The 21,650-nt window shown below is 55.6% G+C and overlaps 2 protein-coding genes across 4 annotated transcripts in view; both read left to right on the top strand.

Moving 5' to 3' along the window:
* The window catches only part of FOXH1 (forkhead box H1), an 18,411-nt gene extending 13,141 nt beyond the window's left edge, over positions 1 to 5,270 (top strand). Inside the window, exons 4-5 of the mRNA XM_053983415.1 lie at positions 2,648 to 2,708; positions 5,150 to 5,270. Coding sequence (XP_053839390.1) covers positions 2,648 to 2,708; positions 5,150 to 5,270 — 182 coding nt within the window. The remainder of the gene's footprint in view (positions 1 to 2,647; positions 2,709 to 5,149) is intronic.
* On the top strand, positions 5,259 to 21,650 carry PPP1R16A (protein phosphatase 1 regulatory subunit 16A). Of its 3 annotated transcripts, none has more exons than XM_053974877.1 (11): positions 5,259 to 5,359; positions 8,331 to 8,875; positions 10,414 to 10,484; positions 12,728 to 12,873; positions 12,959 to 13,062; positions 13,154 to 13,278; positions 14,857 to 14,982; positions 15,072 to 15,147; positions 15,224 to 15,353; positions 18,900 to 19,040; positions 21,080 to 21,646. In XM_053974877.1, the coding sequence occupies exons 2-11, from the start codon at positions 8,626 to 8,628 to the stop codon at positions 21,417 to 21,419; spliced, it is 1,509 nt and encodes a 502-aa protein (XP_053830852.1). In that variant the 5' UTR covers positions 5,259 to 5,359; positions 8,331 to 8,625; the 3' UTR covers positions 21,420 to 21,646. The 3 variants fall into 3 exon arrangements, with proteins under 3 accessions (XP_053830852.1, XP_053830843.1, XP_053830860.1); XM_053974868.1 differs by having other exon boundaries at positions 18,896 to 19,040; positions 21,080 to 21,621; XM_053974885.1 differs by lacking the exon at positions 18,900 to 19,040 and having other exon boundaries at positions 21,080 to 21,650.

Genomic DNA, 21,650 nt, shown 5'->3' with positions numbered 1-21,650 from the left:
TTGGGGGTGATGACATCATAGTCCCTTTTTTCCAAATTTGGCAGCGATGACATCATCGGCGCGGCTCCAAATTTGGAAGCGATGACGTCATCGGCGTGGCCCCGCCCAGTTCCATCTCCCCCCCCCCCCCAACCTTCAATAAAGGCTCGGTGACAGCGCTCGACCAGTTTGGAACCAGTTTGGACCAGTTTGGACCAGTTTGGAACCAGTTTGGACCAGTTTAAATCAGCTTAAACCATTTCAAACCGGTTTAAACCTGTCTGGACCAGTTGGAACCAGTTTAAACCAGTTGAAATAAATTTTGAACCACTTTGATCCCAGTTTGAACCAGTTTGGAACCAGTTTAAATAAGTTTGGAACCAGTTTGGAACCAGTTTAAACCAGTTTGGACCAGTCTGATCCCTGTTTGTCCCAGTTTGAACCAGTTTGGAACCAGTTTAAATAAATTTGGATCAGTTTGGAACCAGTTTAAACCAGTTTGGAACCAATTTAAACCTGTTTGGAACCAGTTTCAACCAGTTTGGAACCAGTTTAAACCAGTTGAAATAAATTTTGAACCAGTTTGAACCAATTCGGAACCAGTTTGTCCCAGTTTGAACCAGTTTGGAACCAGTTTAAATAAATTTGGATCAGTTTGAACCAGTTTGGAACCAGTTTAAAGCAGTTTGTCCCAGTTTAAACCAGTTTAAGACCAGTTTAAACCAGTTTGGGACCAGTTAAAACCAGTTTAAATACATTTGGATCAGTTTGAAACCAGTTTGGAACTGGTTTGGACCAGTTTGGCCCCAGTTCATCCCAGTTTGGTCCCAGTCTGTCCCAGTCCATCCCAGTTTGATACCAATTCCCTCCCAGTTCATCCCAGTTTGGTCCCAGTTTGCTCCCAGCTCATCCCAGTTTGTCCCAGTCCATCCCAGTCCCTCCCTGTCCCTTCCAGTCCATCCCAGTTCATCCCAGTTGCTCCCAGTTTGATCCCAGTCCCTCCCAGTTCATCCCAGTTCGTCCCAGTTGCTCCCAGTTGGTCCCAGTCTGTCCCAGTTGGAACCCCACTGGTCCCAGTTTGTCCCAGTTTGTCCCAGTCACTCCCAGTTTGTCCCAGTTTGGTCCCAGTTCATCCCAGTTTCTCCCAGTTGCTCCCAGTTGGTCCCAGTCACTCCCAGTTTGTCCCAATCTGTCCCAGTTTGCACCCAGTCCATCCCAGTTTAATCCCAGTTTAATCCCAGTCCCTCCCAGTCCCTCCCAGTTTATTCCAGTCTGTCCCAGTCTATCCCAGTTTGTTCCCAGTTTGTCCCAGTCTGTCCCAGTCCCTCCCAGTTTGAACCAGTCCATCCCAGTCTCTCCCAGTTCATCCCAGTCCCTCCCAGTTTGTCCCAGTTTGATCCCAGATTACTCCCACTGTCCCAGTTTGTCCCAGTTTGATCCCAGTCCCTCCCAGTCCCTCCCAGTTTGCTCCCAGTCCATCCCAGTTTATTCCCAGTTTGTCCCAGTTCATCCCAGTCCCTCCCAGTTTGGAGCCACATTGCTCCCAGTCCATCCCAGTCCATCCCAGTTTAATCCCAGTCCCTCCCAGTTCATCCCAGTTTGTCCCAGTTCATCCCAGTTTGTCCCAGTTTGCTCCCAGTTCACCCCAATTTATTCCAGTTTGACCCCAGTCCATCCCAGTTTGCTCCCATCCATCCCAGTTTATTCCAGTCTGTCCCAGTCCATCCCAGTTCATCCCAGTTTGTCCCAGTTGCTCCCAGTCTGTCCCAGTTGGAACCACATTGGTCCCAGTTTGCTCCCAGTTTGGTCCCAGTCACTCCCAGATTGTCCCAGTCCATCCCAGTTTCTCCCAGTCTGTCCCAGTCCATCCCAGTTTAATCCCAGTTTAATCCCAGTCCGTCCCAGTTCATCCCAGTTTATCCCAGTCTGTCCCAGTTTGCTCCCAGTCCATCCCACTTTGGTCCCAGTTCATCCCAGGTTGTTCCAGTTTGTCCCAGTTTAATCCCAGTCCATCCCAGTTTGTCCCAGTTTGATTCCAATCCCCTCCCAGTCCATCCCAGTCCCTCCCAATTTACTCCCAGTCTGTCCCAGTCCATCCCAATTTAATCCCAGTCCCTCCCAGTTTAAACCAGTTTGTCCCAGTCCCTCCCAGTCTGTCCCAGTCCATCCCAGTTGGAACCACATTGGTCCCAGTTTGGTCCCAGTCCATCCCAGTTTGTCCCAGTTTGATCCCAGTCCTTCCCAGTTTGGAGCCACATTGCTCCCAGTTTATCCCAGTCCCTTCCAGTTCATCCCAGTTTGTTCCAGTCTGTCCCAGTTCATCCCAGTTTGATCCCAATCCCCTCCCAGTTTGTCCCAGTTTGCTCCCAGTCTATCCCAGTTTGGGCCCAGTCCCTCCCAGTTTGTCCCAGTTTGCTCCCAGTCCCTCCAGGCCCTCCCAGTTTTTCCCAGTTCATCCCAGTTTTTCCCAGTTCATCCCAGTCTGTCCCAGTTTGTCCCGGTTTGGTCCCAGTCCATCCCAGTTTGAAACAGTCCATCCCAGTTTGCTCCCAGTTCATTCCAGTTTGCTCCCAGTTTGTCCCAGTTTGCTCCCAGTTTGGTCCCAGTTTGATCACAATCCCCTCCCAGTCCATCCCAGTCCATCCCAGTCCATCCCAGCCCCTCCCAGTTTACCCCAGTTTAATCCCAGTCCCTCCCAGTCCAATCCCAGTTTGTCCCAGTTCATCCCAGTCCCTCCCAGTTTGGAACCACATTGCTCCCAGTTTGCTCCCAGTCCATCCCAGTCTGTTCCAGTTTGTCCCAGTTGGAACCACATTGGTCCCAGTTTGCGCCCAGTTTGTTCCAGTTTGGTCCCAGTCCCTCCCAGTTTGTCCCAGTCCATCCCAGTTTGTCCCAGTCCCTCCCAGTCTGTCCCAGTTCATCCCAGTCAATCCCAGTTTGTCCCAGTCCATCCCAGTTTGTCCCAGTTTGATCCCAGTCCCTCCCAGTTTGTCCCAGTTTGCTCCCATCCATCCCAGTTTGATCCCAGTCCCTCCCAGTCCATCCCAGTTTATCCCAGTTGCTCCCAGTTTACTCCCAGTCCATCCCAGTTGGAATCACATTGGTCCCAGTTTGTTCCGAGTTTGCTCCCAGTCCCTCCAGGCCCTCCCAGTTTTCCCCAGTTCATCCCAGTTTGGTCCCAGTCCATCCCAGTTTGAAACAGTCCATCCCTGTTTGCTCCCAGTTTGTCCCAGTTTGATTCCAATCCCCTCCCAGTCCATCCCAGTCCATCCCAGTTTGTCCCAGTCCATCCCAGTCTGTCCCAGTTCATCCCAGTCTATCCCAGTTTGTCCCAGTTTGATCCCAGTCCCTCCCAGTTTGATCCCAGTCCCTCCCAGTTTATCCCAGTTTATTCCAGTTTGTCCCAGTTTGATCCCAGTTTACTCCCAGTTCCTCCCAGTCCATCCCAGTCACTCCCAGTTTGGTCCCAGTTTGGTCCCAGTCCATCCCAGTTTGGGAGTTTGGGGATTTGGCATTTGGGATTTGGGATTTTGGGAGTTCAGGGATTTGGGGTGGCTGCAGGAACTTGGGATTTTGGAGGTTCAGGGTTTGGGAATTCCGGGATTTGGGATTTTGGGAATTCAGGGATTTGGGATTTGGGAATTCCGGGATTTGGGATTTGGGCATTCAGGGATTTGGGATTTGGTGGTTCAGGGATTTGGGATTTGGGGAATTCAGGGATTTGGGGTGGCCGCAGGAATTTGGGATTTGGGAATTCAGGGATTTTGGGAGTTGAGGGATTTGGGATTTTGGGAATTCCGGGATTTGGGATTTTGGGTGATTCAGGGATTTGGGATTTGGGGTGGCTGCAGGAATTTGGGATTTGGGCATTCAGGGATTTGGGAATTCAGGGATTTGGGATCTTAGGAATTCAGGGATTTGGGATTTTGGGCGTTCAGCGATTTGGGATTTTGGGAATTCAGGGATTTGGGATTTAAGAATTCAGGGATTTGAGATTTTGGGCATTCAGGGGATTTGGGATTTGGGAATTCCGGGATTTGGGATTTTGGGAATTCAGGGATTTTGGAATTCAGGGATTTGGGATTCTGGGAATTCAGGGATTTTGGGAGTTCAGGGATTTGGGATTTTGGGCGTTCAGGGATTTGGGGTGGCTGCAGGAATTTGGGATTTTGGAGGTTCAGGGATTTGGGATTTTGGGGGTTCGAGGAATTGGGATTTTGGGAATTCAGGGATTTGGGATTTTGGGGAATTCAGGGATTTGGGGTGGCCTCAGGAATTTGTGATTTGGGATTTCAGGGATTTTGGGAGTTCAGGGATTTGGGATTTGGGGAATTCAGGGATTTGGGATTTTGGGCGTTCAGGGATTTAGGATTTAAGAATTCAGGGATTTGAGATTTTGGGCGTTCAGGGGATTTGGGAATTCCGGGATTTGGGATTTTGGGAGTTCAGGGATTTGGGATTTGGGAATTACGGGATTTGGGATTTTGGGGGATTCAGGGATTTTGGGATCTTGGGAATTCAAGGATTTGGGTGTTCAGGGATTTGGGATTTTGGGTGTTCAGGGATTTGGGGTGGCCGCAGGAATTTGGGATTTGGGAATTCAGGGAATTTGGGAGTTCAGGGATTTGGGATTTTGGAGGTTCAGGGATTTGGGATTTTGGGAATTCAGGGATTTGGGCGTTCAGGGATTTGGGATTTGGGAATTCAGGGATTTGGGATTGGGGAATTCCGGGATTTGGGATTTTGGGCATTCAGGGATTTGGGATGGCTGCAGGAATTTGGGATTTGGGCATTCAGGGATTTGGGATTGGGGAATTCCGGGATTCGGGATTTTGGGGAATTCCGGGATTTGGGATTTTGGGGAATTCAGGGATTTGGGGTGGCCGCAGGAATTTGGGATCGGGAATTGTGGCCGGGTCCCCATTCACACCCTGAGGGGTTTCCCTCCATTGGGACCTTTGAAACGTCTGGCGGGGGACACAGACACACCAAAGGGAAGACCCCAAAAACATTTCAATAACCCCAAAAAAACCCAAAACCCCCCTAAAAAAACCCCAAAAACTCAAAAAAAACCCAAAAAAAACCCCAAAAAAAACCCTCAAAACCCCAAAAAACCCCAAAAACCCCCAAAACCGCGGGGTTTTGCGGTCATTCCCCCGCCGCCCGCCAGGGGGCGCCGCTCCGCGGCCCCGCCCGCCATCTTGAGCGTGGCGCGGCACTTCCGGGTTCGCCTCGCTCACTTCCGGCGTCACCGGAAGCGGCGCGGTCGCCATGGCGACGGCCCCGCCTGAAGCGGCGGCGGGCGCGGCCCGGGGACAGCGAGGGGACAAGGAGGGGACAGCGAGGGGACACCGAGGCCACAGCGAGGCGACAGCGGCCGGTAACGGGGAGTGGCGGCCGCGCGGCGAGCCCGCGGAGGCGCCTGGGGGTGAAGGGGGAGCCGGGGAAAGGGGGCGCGGGCAAAATGGCGGTGACGTGAGGGGAGGCCTGAGGGGGGCTTGGGGGACATGGCGGGAATCGTGAGGGGACTTTGGGGACACGGCGGGAATCGTGAGGGGACTTTGGGGACATGGCGGGGTTTGGGGGGGGACAAGGGTGAGGGGGGAGCTGGGGACAGCTTGGGGGGCCTGGGGGTGGCCTTGGGGACATCGAGGGTGGCCTTGGGGACACATTCAGAGACTTGGGGACACCGGGGGTGGCCTTGGGGACACGTCCAGGGACTTGGAGAGACATTGGGGACACCGGGGGTGGCCTTGGGGACACGTCCAGGGACTTGGAGAGACATTGGGGACACCGGGGGTGGCCTTGGGGACAAGTTCAGGACCTTGGGGACATCGGGGGTGGCCCTGGGGACAAGTTCAGGGACTTGGGGTGGCTTTGGGGACACCGGGGATCCCTTTGAGGGGGCTTTGGGGACACCGGGGGTGGCCTTGGGGACAAGTTCAGGGACTTGGGGTGGCCTTGGGGACATCGGGGGTCCCCTTGGGGTGGCCTTGGGGACGCATTCAGGGACTTGGGGACATCGGGGGTGGCCTTGGGAACATCGAGGGTCCCCTCAGGGGGACCTTGAGGACACCGGGGGTGGCCCTGGGGACATCGGGGGTCCCCTTGGGGACACGTTCAGAGACTTGGGGACATCGAGGGTCCCCTTGGGGTGGCCTTGGGGACATCGTGGGTGGCCTTGGGGACACGTTCAGGGACTTGGGGTGGCCATGGGGACATCGAGGGTGGCCTTGGGGGGGTTTTGGGGACAAGTTCAGGACCTTGATGAGACCTTGGGGACATCGGGGGTGGCCTTGGGGTGGCCTTGGGGACATTGGGGGTGGCCTTGGGGACAAGTTCAGGGCCTTGGGGACATCGAGGGTCCCCTCAGGGGGACCTTGGGGACACCGGGGGTGGCCCTGGGGACATCGGGGGTGGCCTTGGGGACATCGGGGGTGGCCCTCAGGGGGGTTTTGGGGACAAGTTCAGGACCTGGATGAGACCTTGGGGACATCGGGGGTGGCCTTGGGGACAAGTTCAGGGACTTGGGGACACCGGGGGTGGCCTTGGGGACACATTCAGAGACTTGGGGACATCCAGGGTGGCCTTGGGGACACGTTCAAGGACTTGGGGACACCGGGGGTGGCCTTGGGGACATCGGGGGTGGCCCTCAGGGGGAATTTTGGGGCTGTTTTGAGGAATTTTTGGGGTTTTTTTTGTTGAATTTTGGGGATTTTGGGGGAATTTTTGGGATTTTTGTTGAATTTTGGGGTTTTTGGGGGGATTTTTGGGGTTTTTTGGGGATTTTTTGGTTTTTTGGGGATTTTGGGGACATTTTAGGGAATTTTTGGGGTTTTGGGGGGATTTTGGGGCTGTTTTGAGGAATTTTTGGGGCTTTTTGTTGAATTTTGGGGGTTTGGGGGGAATTTTTGGGGGTTTGGGGGGATTTTGGGGAATTTTTGGGGTTTTTGGAGACATTTTTTTGGTTTTGGGGGAATTTTTGGGGTTTTGGGGGGATTTTTTGGGGTTTTTGTGGCAATTTTGGGGGAATTTTTGGGGTTTTGGGGGAATTTTGGGGACATTTCAGGGAATTTTTGGGGGTTTGGGGGGAATTTTTTGGGTTTTGGAGGGAATTTTGGGGGTTTGGGGGAATTTTGGGGTCTTAGGTGGAATTTTGGGGGCTTTTTGGGGAATTTTGGGGCTTTTTGGGGAATTTTGGGGGGAAATTTTAGGGTTTTTGGGGGATTTTGGGGCTGTTTTGAGGAATTTTTTGGGCTTTTTTGTGAAATTTTGGGGGAATTTTTGGGGTTTTGGGGGGAATTTTGGGGTTTTTTGGGGCTGTTTTGTGGAATTTTGGGGGAACTTTGGGCTGTTTGGGGGAATTTTGGGGGAATTTTGGGGTCTTTGGGGGGGGTTTGGGGGGATTTTGGGGCTTTTTTAGGGAATTTTGGGCTGTTTGATGGAATTTTGGGCTGTTTTTTGGCATTTTGGGGGTATTTCATGGAATTTTGGGGCTATTTCAGGGAATTTTTGGTTGCTCGAGGAATTTTGGGGCTTTTTTTTGTGGAATTTTGGTCATTTGTGGTATTTTAAGCTGTTTTGAGGAATTTTGGGGCTGTTTTGAGGGATTGTTGGGGCTTCTTTGTGGAATTTTGGGCTTTTGGGGGATTTTTGGGGCTTTTTTTTTGTGAAATTTTGGGGTGTCTTGTGGAATTTTGGTGCTTTTTTGAGGAATTTTGTGGCTTTTTTGTGGAATTTTGGGGTGTTTTGAGGAATTTTGAGCTGTTTTGAGGAATTTAATCGCTTTTTTGTGCAATTTTTTAGCTTTTCCCAGCAATTCCACATTTATGGAACTCCTAAAAACCCCTTGGCAATTCCTGCTCCCTTTTCCTCACGGGAATTCCCGGGATTTTTGGGATTTCCCACCCCCTTGGCCATTCCAGAAGGATTTTCCCCAGGATTAAGGGAATTTTTTTTCCTCCTTTCCTGCCTGGACTTTGCCCCTGGTGGTGATTCCAGAGCTGGGGAAGGGAAGGGCAGGGTTTGGGAATCTCGCTCCGCCGGAATCCTCCGGAATCCGCCTGCTCCTCCCCGCGGGGGCGGAGACGCTCCCGGTTTGTTTTTTTTTTCCCAATTCCCCACCCGGAATTTTCTTGGATCCCCTTTGGATTTATTTCCCAAAAAATAAAAACCCAAAACAAAACTAAAAAAACAAAAAAAAAATTCAATTTTTTTGGGTTTTTTTTTGGGAATTCCGGTCGGATTCGAGGTCAATCCCGCATTAGGAAAAACCGGGAAAACCGGATCAGGGTTGGGATTTAACCATCCCTTGTTTTGGTTTTGTTTTTTTTTTTCCCCTCTCTCCTTAGGATTCATCCCACGGCATCTCCCCGACATTCCCAAACTTTCTGCAACGCGGGGAAAAACGGGATAATTAAGCAGGGGGGAAAAAAAAAACCAGAAAATTCCTGGAAATTTCTCCGTAAAAAAAAAAAAAAAAAAAAAAAAAAACCAAAACCGAGGAGATGCTTCCCAAATTTTGCCCGTCTCCAAATCCCGGGAAAACGCTGAGGCTGGAGGGATAAAGCCCCGCCGGGAGGCGGGGGCGGTGATGCCGCGGCTCCCGCGCCTCCTCGCCGAGCTTTTCCCGGCGAATTGGGCGGCATGGCGGAGCACCGGGAGCTGCTGGCCGAGATGCCGGCGGTTTCCCGCCTCAGCACTCCGGAGCGCCTCCGGCACGCCCAGAAACGCCGGGCGCAGCAGCTGAAGAAATGGGCGCAGGCGGAGAAGGAAATCCCGGGAATCGCCGCGGCGGCCGCCGGCGAGAGGAAGAGGAGGAGGAGGAGGAAGACGGTGACGTTCCCGGCCAGCGTCCGGCTCCTGGAAGCGGCCGCCCGGCACGACGCCGAGGAAGGTGGGCGGACGCGGGGATTCCAAGGGTTTTGGTTTGTTTGTTTGTTCCCGCGGGAATTGCGGATTTGTGGCGGCGCCGGAAGGGTGGAAATGGAGGTGGGAGGTTTGGGATCGCCAAGGGATCCGTTGGGATGCTCGGAAGAGGCGTTGGTGCCGTTGGGATCCTTGGAGTTGCCTTTGGGATTCCTTGGAATTGCCATTGGAATCCATGGAATTGCCATTGGAATCCTTGGAAAAGCCATTGGGATCCTTGGAAAAGCCATTGGAACCCTTGGTGGCTCCATTGGATTCCTTGGAATTGCCGTTGGATTCCTTGGAATTGCCATTGGAATCCTTGGTGGCTCCATTGGATTCCTTGGAATTGCCATTGGATTCCTTGGAATTCCATTGGAATCCATGGAATTGCCATTGGAATCCTTGGTGGCTCCATTGAATTCCTTGGAATTGCCATTGGGATCCTTGGAATTCCATTGGAATCCATGGAATTGCCATTGGAATCCTTGGTGGCTCCATTGAATTCCTTGGAATTTCCATTGGGATCCTTGGAATTTCCATTGGAATCCTGGGAATTGCCGTTGGATTCCTTGGAATTGCCATTGGAATCCTTGGCGGTTCCATTGGATTCCTTGGAATTGCCATTGGGATCCTTGGAATTCCATTGGAATCCATGGAATTGCCATTGGAATCCTTGGTGGCTCCATTGGATTCCTTGGAATTGCCATTGGAATCCTTGGAAAAGCCGTTGGAATCCATGGAATTGCCATTGGAATCCTTGGTGGCTCCATTGGATTCCTTGGAATTTCCATTGGGATCCTTGGAATTGCCATTGGAATCCTTGGTGGCTCCATTGGATTCCTTAGAATTCCATTGGAATCCCTGGAATTGCCATTGGATTCGTTAGAATTGCCGTTGGAATCCTTGGAGTTGCCTTTGGAATCCTTGGAAAAGTCGTTGGGACGGTCATGGTTCCATTGGGATCCTTGGGAATATCTTTGGGATATTTGGAATTTCCATTGGGATTCCTTGGAATTGCCTTCGGAATCCTTGGAATTGCCATTGGGATACTCCAAGGTTCCATTGGAGCCCTTGGTGGATCCATTGGATTCCTTGGAAGAACCCTTGGGATATTTGGAATTGCCATTGGGATCCTTGGAATTTCCATTGGGATCCTTGGAATTTCCATTGGAATCCTTGGAGTTGCCTTTGGAATCCTTGGAAGAGTTGTTGGGATGATCATGGTTCCGTTGGGATCCTTGGGAATGTCTTTGGAATCCTTGGAATTTCCATTGGGATCCTTGGAATTTCCATTGGAATCCTTGGAGTTGCCTTTGGGATCCTTGGAAGAGTTGTTGGGATGATCATGGTTCCATTGGGATCCTTGGGAATGTCTTTGGAATCCTTGGAATTGTCTTTGGAATCCTTGGAATTGCCATTGGGATCCTCCATGGTTCCATTGGGATTCCCGGTGCTTCCGACGGAATACTTGCGATTCCGGTGGCGCCGGCAGCCTCCGGAATTCCTGTTCCCGTTCCTCCGCAGTCCGGCAGTTCCTGGAGAGCGGGATCAGCCCCGACCTGTGCAACGAGGACGGGCTGACGGCGCTGCACCAGGTATTCCCGGAATTCCCGGAATTCCCGGGATTCCCGTCCCACATCCCGGAGCTCTGGAGCCGGGTCCTTCCCGGGATCCGGGAGGATCCGGGTCCTTTCTCTCCCGTGAACTGATTCTGATCTCCTGGATTTGGGGCTTTTCCATCCCACTTCCATCTGCTGATCCCAGATCCCGGCGATCCTAAATCCAGGCCCTTCCCATCCCAAATCCTGCTGATCCCAAATCCAGGTCTTTCCCATCCCAAATCCTGCTGATCCCAAATCCAGGCCTTTCCCGTCCCAAATCCTGCTGATCCCAAATCTAGGTCTTTCCCATCCCAAATCCTGCTGATCCCAAATCCAGGCCCTTCCAATCCCAAATCCTGCTGATCCCAAATCCAGGCCCTTCCCATCCCAATCCCAGTGATCCCAAATCCGGCTCTTTTCCGTGTCCCGTCTCTGGTGATCCCAAATCCTTCCTCATCCCGGTAACGCCAAATCTTTTCCATCCCCGCTCCGGATCCTTCCCTTCCCCTCTCCAGCCACTGATCCCAAATCCCGGTATCCCGTTTCCCACGTCCTTCCCATCCCGGTAACCTCCAACCTCCCAACACCATGAATCCCACCCCAATCCCAATCCCAATCCCAATCCCGTTCCCATTCCCACCATTCCCATTCCCAATCCCATTCCCACCATTCCCAATCCCAATCCCATTCCCCCCAATACCAATCCCATTCCAACCATTCCCAATCCCAATCCCATTCCCACCATTCCCAATCCCAATCCCATTCCCACCATTCCCAATCCCATTCCCACCATTCCCAATCCCATTCCAACCATTCCCAATCCCAATCCCATTCCCAACAATCCCAATCCCATTCCCCCCAATCCCGTTCCCATTCCCACCATTCCCAATCCCATTTTTCCCATTCCCACCATTCCCAGAGCTGCATCGACGACTCCGTGCTGCTGGCCCAGCTGCTGCTGGACCATGAAATCCCAACATTCCCAATCCCATTCCCGATCCCATTGATCCCATTTCTAATCCCACTATAACCATGCCCAATCCCATTCCCAATCCCATCGATCCAATTATTCCCATTCCCAATCCCATTCCCATCATTCCCATTCCCAATCCCGTCATTCCCATTGGTCCCATTCCCATCATTCCCATTCCCATTCCTAATTCTATTTTTCCCAGTCCCATTGATCCCATTATTCCCATTCCCAATACCATTGATCCCATCGTTCCCACCATTCCCAATCCCATTCCCATCATTCCTACCATTCCCATCCCATTCCCAATCCCATTCCCATTCCCATTCCCATTGATCCCATTCCCAATTCCATCATTCCCATTGATCCCAATCCCATTCTCACCATTCCCATTCCCACTCCCCGTCATCCCCAGAGCTGCATCGACCACTCCGTGCCGCTGGCCCGGCTGCTGCTGGACCATGAATTCCCAACATTCCCAATCCCATTGATCCCAATCCCATTCCCATTGATCCCAATCCCATTTTTCCCATTCCCAATCCCATTCCCATTGATCCCAATCCCATTTTTCCCATTCCCACCATTCCCAATCCCATTCCCACCATTCCCATTCCCACTCCCCGTCATCCCCAGAGCTGCATCGACGACTCCGTGCCGCTGGCCCAGCTGCTGCTGGACCACGAAATCCCAACATTCCCAATCCCATTGATCCCAATCCCATTCCCATTGATCCCAATCCCATTTTTCCCATTCCCAATCCCATTCCCACCACTCCTATTCCCACTCCCCGTCATCCCCAGAGCTGCATCGACGACTCCGTGCCGCTGGCCCGGCTGCTGCTGGACCATGAATTCCCAACATTCCCATTCCAATCCCATTGATCCCATTGATCCCATTCCCAATCCCATTGATCCCATTGATCCCATTCCCAATCCCATTGATCCCATTGATCCCAATCCCATTGATCCCATTGATCCCAATCCCATTCCCAATCCCATTTTTCCCATTCCCAATCCCATTTTTCCCATTCCCACCATTCCCATTCCCACTCCCCGTCATCCCCAGAGCTGCATCGACGACTCCGTGCCGCTGGCCCGGCTGCTGCTGGACCATGAATTCCCAACATTCCCATTCCAATCCCATTGATCCCATTGATCCCATTCCCAATCCCATTGATCCCATTGATCCCAATCCCATTTTTCCCATTCCCAATCCCATTCCCAATCCCATTCCCACCATTCCCATTCCCACTCCCCGTCATCCCCAGAGCTGCATCGACGACTCCGTGCCGCTGGCCCGGCTGCTGCTGGACGCGGGCGCCGCCGTGGACGCGCGCGACGCCGAGCTCTGGACGCCGCTGCACGCCGCCGCCACCTGCGGCCACCGCGGCCTGGCGCAGCTGCTGATCCAGCGGTACCCTGGGGACACCGGGGGACACCGGGGGGGACACCGTGGGGACACCGCGCTGACCCCGGCCTTGTCCCCTCCCTCCCGGCAGCGGCGCCGACCTGCTGGCGGTGAATTCCGACGGGAACATGCCCTACGACCTCTGCGAGGACGAGGCCACCCTGGAGTGCCTGGAGAGCGCCATGGCGCGGCAGGGTGAGGGCGCCGTCGCTTTTTTGTCGCTTTTTTTTTTGTCGCTTTTTGTCGCTTTTTTTGGTCACTTTGTCGCCTCCCCACCCCGGCGCAGGGATCACGCAGGAGCGCATCGAGGAGGCGCGGGCGGCCACGGAGCGCGCCATGCTGCGGGAAATCCGGGAGCTGATCCGCGACGGAGCGCGGCTGGACGAGCCCCGGGGACACGGCGCCACCCTGGTGGGTGGAGGGGACAGCGGCGGCGGGGACAGTGAGGCGGGGGGGGGGGACAGGGTGGCACTGGGGTCACTGAGGCAGGTGAGGTGGCACCGGGGTCACTGGGACAGGATTGGGGTGACATTGGGGTCCTCATGGCTCTGGTGACACCGGGAGGGTCAGAGTGACACTGGGAGGGGCAGGGTGGCACTGGGGTCACTGGGTGGCACTGGGAGGGTCACTGAGGGGGTGAGGTGGCACTGGGGTCACTGGGCGGGTTGAGGTGACACTGGGATGGTCAGGGTGACACTGGGGTCACTGCGAGGGGTGAGGTGGCACTGGGGTCACTGGGAGGGTTGAGGTGACACTGGGATGGTCAGGGTGACACTGGGGTCACTGCGAGGGGTGAGGTGGCACTGGGGTCACTGGGAGGGGTTTGGGGTGACACTGGGAGGGCCAGGGTGGCACTGGGGTCACTGGGATGAGGTTGGGGTGGCACTGGGGGGGACAGGGTGACACTGGGGTCACTGAGGCAGGTGAGGTGGCGCTGGGGTCACTGGGACAGGATTGGGGTGACATTGGGGTCCTCATGGCTCTGGTGACACCAGGAGGGTCAGAGTGACACTGGGAGGGTCAGGGTGGCACTGGGGTCACTGGGTGGCACTGGGAGGGTCACTGAGGGGGTGAGGTGGCACTGGGGTCACTGGGCAGGTTGAGGTGACACTGGGATGGTCAGGGTGACACTGGGGTCACTGGGAGGGGTGAGGTGGCACTGGGGTCACTGGGAGGGGTTTGGGGTGACACTGGGAGGGCCAGGGTGGCACTGGGGTCACTGGGATGAGGTTGGGGTGGCACTGGGGGGGACAGGGTGACACTGGGGTCACTGAGGGGGTGAGGTGGCACTGGGGGTCACTGGGACAGGATTGGGGTGGCACTGGGGTCCTCATGGCTCTGGTGACACCGGGAGGGTCAGAGTGACACTGGGAGGGGCAGGGTGGCACTGGGGTCACTGGGTGGCACTGGGAGGGTCACTGAGGAGGGTCAGGGTGACACTGGGGTCAGAGAGGGGTGAGGTGGCACTGGGGTCACTGGGAGAGGGTTGGGGTGGCACTGGGATGGTCAGGGTGACACTGGGGTCACTGGAATAGGGGTCAGGGTGGCACTGGGGGTCACTGGGACAGGATTGGGGTGACACTGGGGTCACTGAGAAGGGGTCAGGGTGGCACTGGGAGAGTTGAGGTGATACTGGGAGGGTCAGGGTGACACTGGGGTCCTCGTGGCTCTGGTGACACTGGGTCGGTCAGGGTGACAATGGGTGACACTGGGAGGGTCAGGGTGGCACTGGGGTCACTGGGAGGATTGAGGTGACACTGGGAGGGGATGAGGGTGACACTGGGGTCACTGGGAGTGTTGAGGTGACACCAGTGACACTGGGGGCATTGAGGTGACACCGGTGTCACCGGAGCGATTTCAGCCGAAGCTCCCCACACCCCCGGTGACGTCACCGAACCACTTTTACCCCCAACCCCTCCCATTCCCCCGGTGCCACCGAGGCGCCACCGAGGTGCCACCACCAATGTCCCCACGCCTGTCCCCTGCCAGCTGCACGTGGCGGCCGCCAACGGGTACCTGGAGGCGGCCGAGCTGCTCCTGGAGCACCGCGCCCGCGCCGACGCGCGCGACGCCGACGGCTGGCAGCCGCTGCACGCCGCCGCCTGCTGGGGACAGGTGTGTCACCAGCACCCTTGGGGACACCCCCCAAATCCCCGATTTTCCCCGTTTTTCTCATCATTCCCGATGTTTTTTTCCCCTTCCAGGTGCAGCTGGTGGAGCTGCTGGTGGCTCACGGCGCCGACCTCGGCGCCAAATCGCTGCTGGACGAGACTCCCCTGGGTGGGTTTTCGGGCGGCGCCTCGGTGCTGTCGCGGCGGCGTTTGGTGGCTTTTGGTGACGCGGGCGTTGTCCCCAGATGTGTGCGGGGACGAGGAGGTGAGGGCCAAGCTGCTGGAGCTGAAGCACAAGCGGGCGGCCGTGCTGAAATCCCAGGAGAGGCAGAAATCCCAGCTCCAGAGGAGAACGTCCAGCGCCGGCAGCCGCGGGTGAGGGCGGCGCGCGGCGCCACCCGCCCCGCCGCGGGCACGGCGCCGGTGGGACATTGGGGTGGCACTGGGTGGCTTTGGGGTGACACCGGGGTCACTGAGGGGGTCAGGGTGACACTGGGGTCACTGGGTGGCATTGGGGTGACACTGGGGTCACTGAGGGGGTCAGGGTGACACTGGGGTCACTGGGTGGCATTGGGGTGACACTGGGGTCACCGGGAGGGTCAGGGTGACACTGGGGTCATGGGGACAGGATTGGGGTGACACTGGGGTCACTGGGTGGCATTGGGGTGACGGGTCACTGAGGGGGTCAGGATGACACTGGGGTCACTGGGTGGCATTGGGGTGACGCTGGGTGGCATTAGGGTGACACTGGGGTCACTGGGTTGGCTTTGGGGTGACACCGGGGTCACTGGGAGGGTCAGGGTGACACTGGGTCACTGGCTGGCATTGGGGTGGCATTGGGGTCACTGGGAGGGTCAGGGTGGCACTGGGGTCACTGGGTGGCATTGGGTGACACTGGGTGGCATTGGGTTGGTATTAGGGTGACACTGGGGTCACTGGGTTGGCATTGGGGTGACACTGGGGTCACTGAGGGGGTCAGGGTGACACTGGGGTCACTGGGAGGGTCAGGGTGGCACTGGGGTCACTGAGTGGCATTGGGTGGCACTGGGTGGCTTTGAGGTGACACTGGGGTCACTGAGAGGGTCAGGTGGCACTGAGGTCTCTGGGTGAGGGTCCCCATGGCCTTGGTGACACTGGGTGGGTCAGGGTGACACTGAGGTCACTGAGGGGGTCAGGGTGACACTGGGGTCACTGGGTGGCACTGGGGTGACACTGGGGTCACTGGAAGAGTCAGGGTGACACTGGGGTGGCACTGGGTGGCATTGGGGTGACACTGGGTGGCTTTGGGGTGACACTGGGGTCACTGAGTGGGTCAGGGTGACACTGAGGGTAACTGGGTGGCACTAGGGTGACACTGGGTGGCATTGGGGTGGCACTGGGGTGACATTGGGTGGCATTGGGGTGGCACTGGCGTCACTGGGAGGGTCAGGGTGACACTGGGGTCACTGGGTGGCCTTGGGGTGGCACTGGGGTGGCACTGGGGTCACTGGGAGGGTCAGGGTGACACTGGGGTCACTGGGTGGCACTGGGGTGACACTGGGTGGCATTGGGGTGGCACTGGGGTCACTGGGTGGCATTGGGGTGGCACTGGGGTGACATTGGGTGGCACTGGGGTGGCACTGGGCTCACAGGGTGAGGGTCCCCATGGCCTTGGTGACACTGGGGGCGGTCACCGCAGTTTGGGGTGACATTCGACGTCTCTGCCCCCCGGAATTCCCAAAATTCCCAAAACCCAGGAAATCCCCAAAATCCCCTAAATCCCCAAAGCCCCAAAATTCCCAAAATCCCTGAAATTCCCAAATCCCCAAAATCTTTGAAATCTCTTTAATTCCCAAAATTCCTGACATTTTTGGAATCCCCAAAATTTCCACAATCCCTATAATTCCCAAAATCCCATAATTACCAGAGCTCCAGAATTCCCAAAATCCTGAATTCCCCAATCCCTGTAATTCCCAAATTCCCATAAACCTCAAAATCCCATAATTCCTAAAACCCCCATAAATCCCCAAATTCCACAAACCCCCATAATTCCCAAAATCCCCTTAATCCCCAAAACCCCATAAACCCCAAAACCCCATAAACCTGGAAATCCCATAATCCATAATACCCTATAATTCCCGAAATCCCCAAATCCCCAAAACCCCATAAACCCCACAAACACCAAAGCCCGATAATCCCCACAACCCCCAGAACCCCACAAACACCAAAATCCCCATAGTTCCCAAAACCCCGTAAACACTGAAACCCCATAAACCCTGAAATCCCATAAATCCCAAAACGCTCCAAAACCCCAGAATCCTCAAAATCCCATAAACCCCAAAACCCCATAAACCCCACAATCCCCAAAACCCCAAAATCCCCAAAACCCCACAAAACCCCCACAAATCCCAAAACGCCACAAACCCCAAAACCCCATAATCCCCCAAACCCCACAAATCAAGCAATTCCCAAAAGCCTACAAATCCCACAAAACCTCACAAATCCCAAAACCCACAAACCCAACAATTCCCAAAACCCCAAAAACACCACAAAAATCCGAAATCCCACAAACACCAGAATCCCCAAAACCCCGAACCCCCACAAACACCAAAACCCCACAAAAACCCTAAACCCCCACAAAACCCCATAATCCCCGAATCCCCATAAATCCCCAAACCCCACAAAAACACCACAATCCACAAAAAATCCCAAAACCACACAAACCCCAAAACCCTATAAACCCCACAAACCCCAAAACCCCACAAAAACCCCAAAACCCCACAAACACCAAAATCCCCATAGTTCCCAAACCCCAAAACCCCATAAACCCCAAAACCCCACAAAAACGCCCCAAAACCCCCCAAAAACCCCAAATCCGCAGTGTCCCCAGGAAGGTGCTGCGCCGTGCCAGCCTCTTGGAGCGCTCTCGTAAACCCCATAAACCCCAAACCCCATAACCCCCCAAACCCCACAAACCCCAGAACTCCAAAACCCTAAAACCCCACAAAACCCCCCCAAAAAACCCCAAAAACCCCAAACCCGCAGTGTCCTCAGGAAGGTGCTGTGCCGCGCCAGCCTCTCGGAGCGCTGCCATAAACCCCATAAACCCCAAACCCCATAAACCCCAAAACCTCCCAAATTCCCAAAACCCCACAAACCCCAAAACCCCCCAAAATCCTCCCAAAAAACCCCAAACCCACGGTGTCCCCAGGAAGGTGCTGCACCACGCCAGCCTCTCGGAGCGCTCCCATAAACCTCAAACCCCATAAACCCCATAACCCCCCAAACCCCACAAAAACCCCACAAATCCCAAAACCCCACAAATCCCCAAACCCCACAATCCCACAAACCCCATAAATTCCCAAAAGCCCCACAAAAACCCCCCAAAACCCCCGCAAAAACCCCAAACCCGCGGTGTCCCCAGGAAGGTGCTGCGCCGCGCCAGCCTCTCGGAGCGCTCTCGTAAACCCCATAAACCCCAAACCCCATAAACCCCAAACCCCATAACCCCCCAAACCCCACAAATCCCAGAACTCCAAAACCCTAAAACCCCTCAAAACCCCCCCAAAAAACCCCAAAAACCCCAAACCCGCAGTGTCCTCAGGAAGGTGCTGCGCCGTGCCAGCCTCTCGTAGCGCTGCCATAAACCCCATAAACCCAAACCCCATAAACCCCAAAATGCCCCAAAACCCCACAAACCCCAAAACCCCACAAAAACCCCAAAACCCCCCAAAAAACCCAAACTGGTGTCCCCAGGAAGGTGCTGCGCCGCGCCAGCCTCTCGGAGCGCTCTTGTAAACCCCATAAACCCCAAACCCCATAAACCCCAAAACCCCCCAAATTCCCAAAACCCCATTAACCCCACAAACCCCAAAACCCCATAAAAACCCCACAAAAACCCCAAAAACCTCCCAAAAACCCCAAACTGGTGTCCCCAGGAAGGTGGTGCGCCGCGCCAGCCTCTCGGAGCGCTCCAGCCGCCTGCGCCGGGAGCTGCGGCGCGAGGCCATCGTCTGGGGACACCTCGGGGACAGCGAGGACGAGGACAGGGCCAGCGCCGAGGGCCACCGCGGCGGCGCCGGGGTGAGGGACGGCGGGGACAGCGCGGGGACAGCACGGGGACATTGGGGGGATTGGGGACAGCACGGGGGATTGGGGACAGTGGGGACTTTGGGGACATTGGGGACATTGAGGGGATTGGGGACATTGAGGGGATTGGGGACATTGGGGACTTTGGGGACATTGGGGACATTGAGGGGATTGGGGTTGAGTGACATTGGGGACATTGAGAGGATTGGGGACATTGGGGACAGCAGGGACTTTGGGGACATTTGTGGGGATTGGGGACATCGAGGACATCACAGGGGATTGGGACATTGGGGACCTCAGGGGGGATTGGGGACATTGGAGTATTGGGGACATTGGGGTTGAGGGACATTGGGGACATTGAGGAGATTGGGGACATTGGGGACAGCATGGGGGATTGGGGACATTGGGGACTTTGAGGGGATTGGGGACATTGGGGACATTGAAGGGATTGGGGACAGCATGGGGGAGTGGGGACATTGGGGACATCACGGGGGATTGGGGACATTGGGGACAGTGGGGACACTGGGGACATTGAGGGGATTGGGGACAGCACGGGGGATTGGAGACAGTGGGGACTTTGGGGACAGCAGGGACATTGGGGACATTGAGGGGATTGGGGACATTGGGGACATTGGAGTATTGGGGACATTGGGAGGATCGGGGACATTGGGGACAGCACGGGGGATTGGGGACATTGGGGACATTGGGAGGACTGGGGACATTCGGGACATTGGGGACATTGAGGGGATTGGGGACATTGGGAGGACTGGGGACATTGGGGACATTGAGGGGATTGGGGACATTGAGGGGATTGGGGACACTGGGAGGACTGGGGACATTGGGGACACTGGGGAGATTGGGGACATTGGGGACATTGGAGTATTGGGGACAACAGGGACATTGGGGACATTGAGGGGATTGGAGACATTGGGGACAGCAGGGACGTTGGGGACACTGGGGGGATTGGGGACATCGGGGACATCATGGACATCGGGGACATTGGAGATACTGGGGACAGCGGCAACATTGAGGACATTGGGGACATCGGGGTCATTGGGGGATCCGGGACATCGGGGACATCGGGGTCATTGGGGGATCCGGGACATTGGGGACATTAGGGGATTTGGGACACTGGGGACCTCGGGGACATTGTAGATGCTGGGGACATTGGGGACATCAGACCCTTTGGGGACATTGGGGCATTTGGGACATTGGGGGATTGTGGACATCAGGGACATCACGGGGGACTGGGCACATTGGGGACTTCAGGGACATTGGGGACATTGGGGACAGCACGGGGGATTTGGGACAGCAGGGGACATTGGGGACATTGAGGGGATTGGGGACATTGGGGACATTGGGGACATTGAGGGGATTGGGGACATTGGGGACATCGGGGACATTGGGGACATTGGAGACATTAGGGTGAGGGACATTGGGGACACCTTGGGGACAGCGAGGACAAGGACAGGGCCACCCCCAAGGGCACGGCCACGGAGACGCCACTGGGGTGAGGGACATTGGGGACATCAGGGGGACGTTGGGGGTGACATCAGTGTGAGGGACCTTTTGGGATATTGAGGGACATCGGGGGTGACATCGAGGACATTGGGGACATCGGGGGGTGAGGGACATCGGGGACATTGGTGACAATGTGGGGGGACATCAGAGTGAGGGAACTTGGGGACATCGGGGACATCAGTGGTGATGTCGGCGTGAGGGACAATGGGGACATTGGGGACATCGGGGACAATGTTGGAGTGAGGGACCCTGGGGACAACGTGGGACCTTGGGGACACTGGGGACAAGGTGTGACCTTGGGGACATGGGGGGTGACGTCGGTGTGAGGGACCTTGAGGACATCGGGGACAATGTGAGACCTTGGGGACAACGCGGGGTGGACATTGGGGTGTTGGGGACACTGTGGGGACATCGGGCTGAGGGACCTTGGGGACACCACGGGGTGACACCGGGAGGTGACAACGGTGACACCGCCATTGTCACCTCCCCCCCCAACTTTTTTGTCCCCTCAGGACCCGTCCCCAACCTCGGAGCCATCCTCGCCGTCCCCTCACCCCAACGGCTCCGCGACGTCCCCGACGTCCCCGACGTCCCCTCGCTGTCCCCTGCCCACCCCCTCGGGTGACAAAAGCCACCCGCACACCTTGGCCGACCTCAAACGGCACCGGGCGGCCGCCAAAAACCCCAAAAACCACCCCAAAAACCACCCCAAAAACCCCGAAACACATCTTGGCGACGTCGTTGGGGACGTCACCGTTGGGGACACCGTTGGGGACACCGTTGGGGACATCGTTGGGGACACCGTTGGGGACACCGTTGGGGACATCGTGGAGCCGCCGCTGCTGCGGCTGACGGCGCCGGCCGAGGAGGGCGCGGCGGAGAAGCGGCGCTGCTGTCGGGTGATGTGACCCCCGAATTTTTTGGGGTTTGGTTTTTGGGGTGTCGACCCCCTCAAAAATCTTTTGGGGTCGTCCCCAAAATTGTCACTTTGTGTCCCCACCCAAAAAAAAAAAAAAAAAAAGGGGATTTTTTTTGGGGGTTTTTTTTTTTTTTTTTTTTGGTGGGGACATCCCAAAAAAAAAA

The sequence above is a fragment of the Vidua macroura genome, chromosome 1 (genome assembly GCF_024509145.1).
Source record: "Vidua macroura isolate BioBank_ID:100142 chromosome 1, ASM2450914v1, whole genome shotgun sequence".
Lineage (NCBI taxonomy): Eukaryota > Metazoa > Chordata > Aves > Passeriformes > Viduidae > Vidua > Vidua macroura.
Note: the sequence above shows the minus strand (reverse complement) of the source record. Positions and strands in the feature narration are given on the sequence as shown.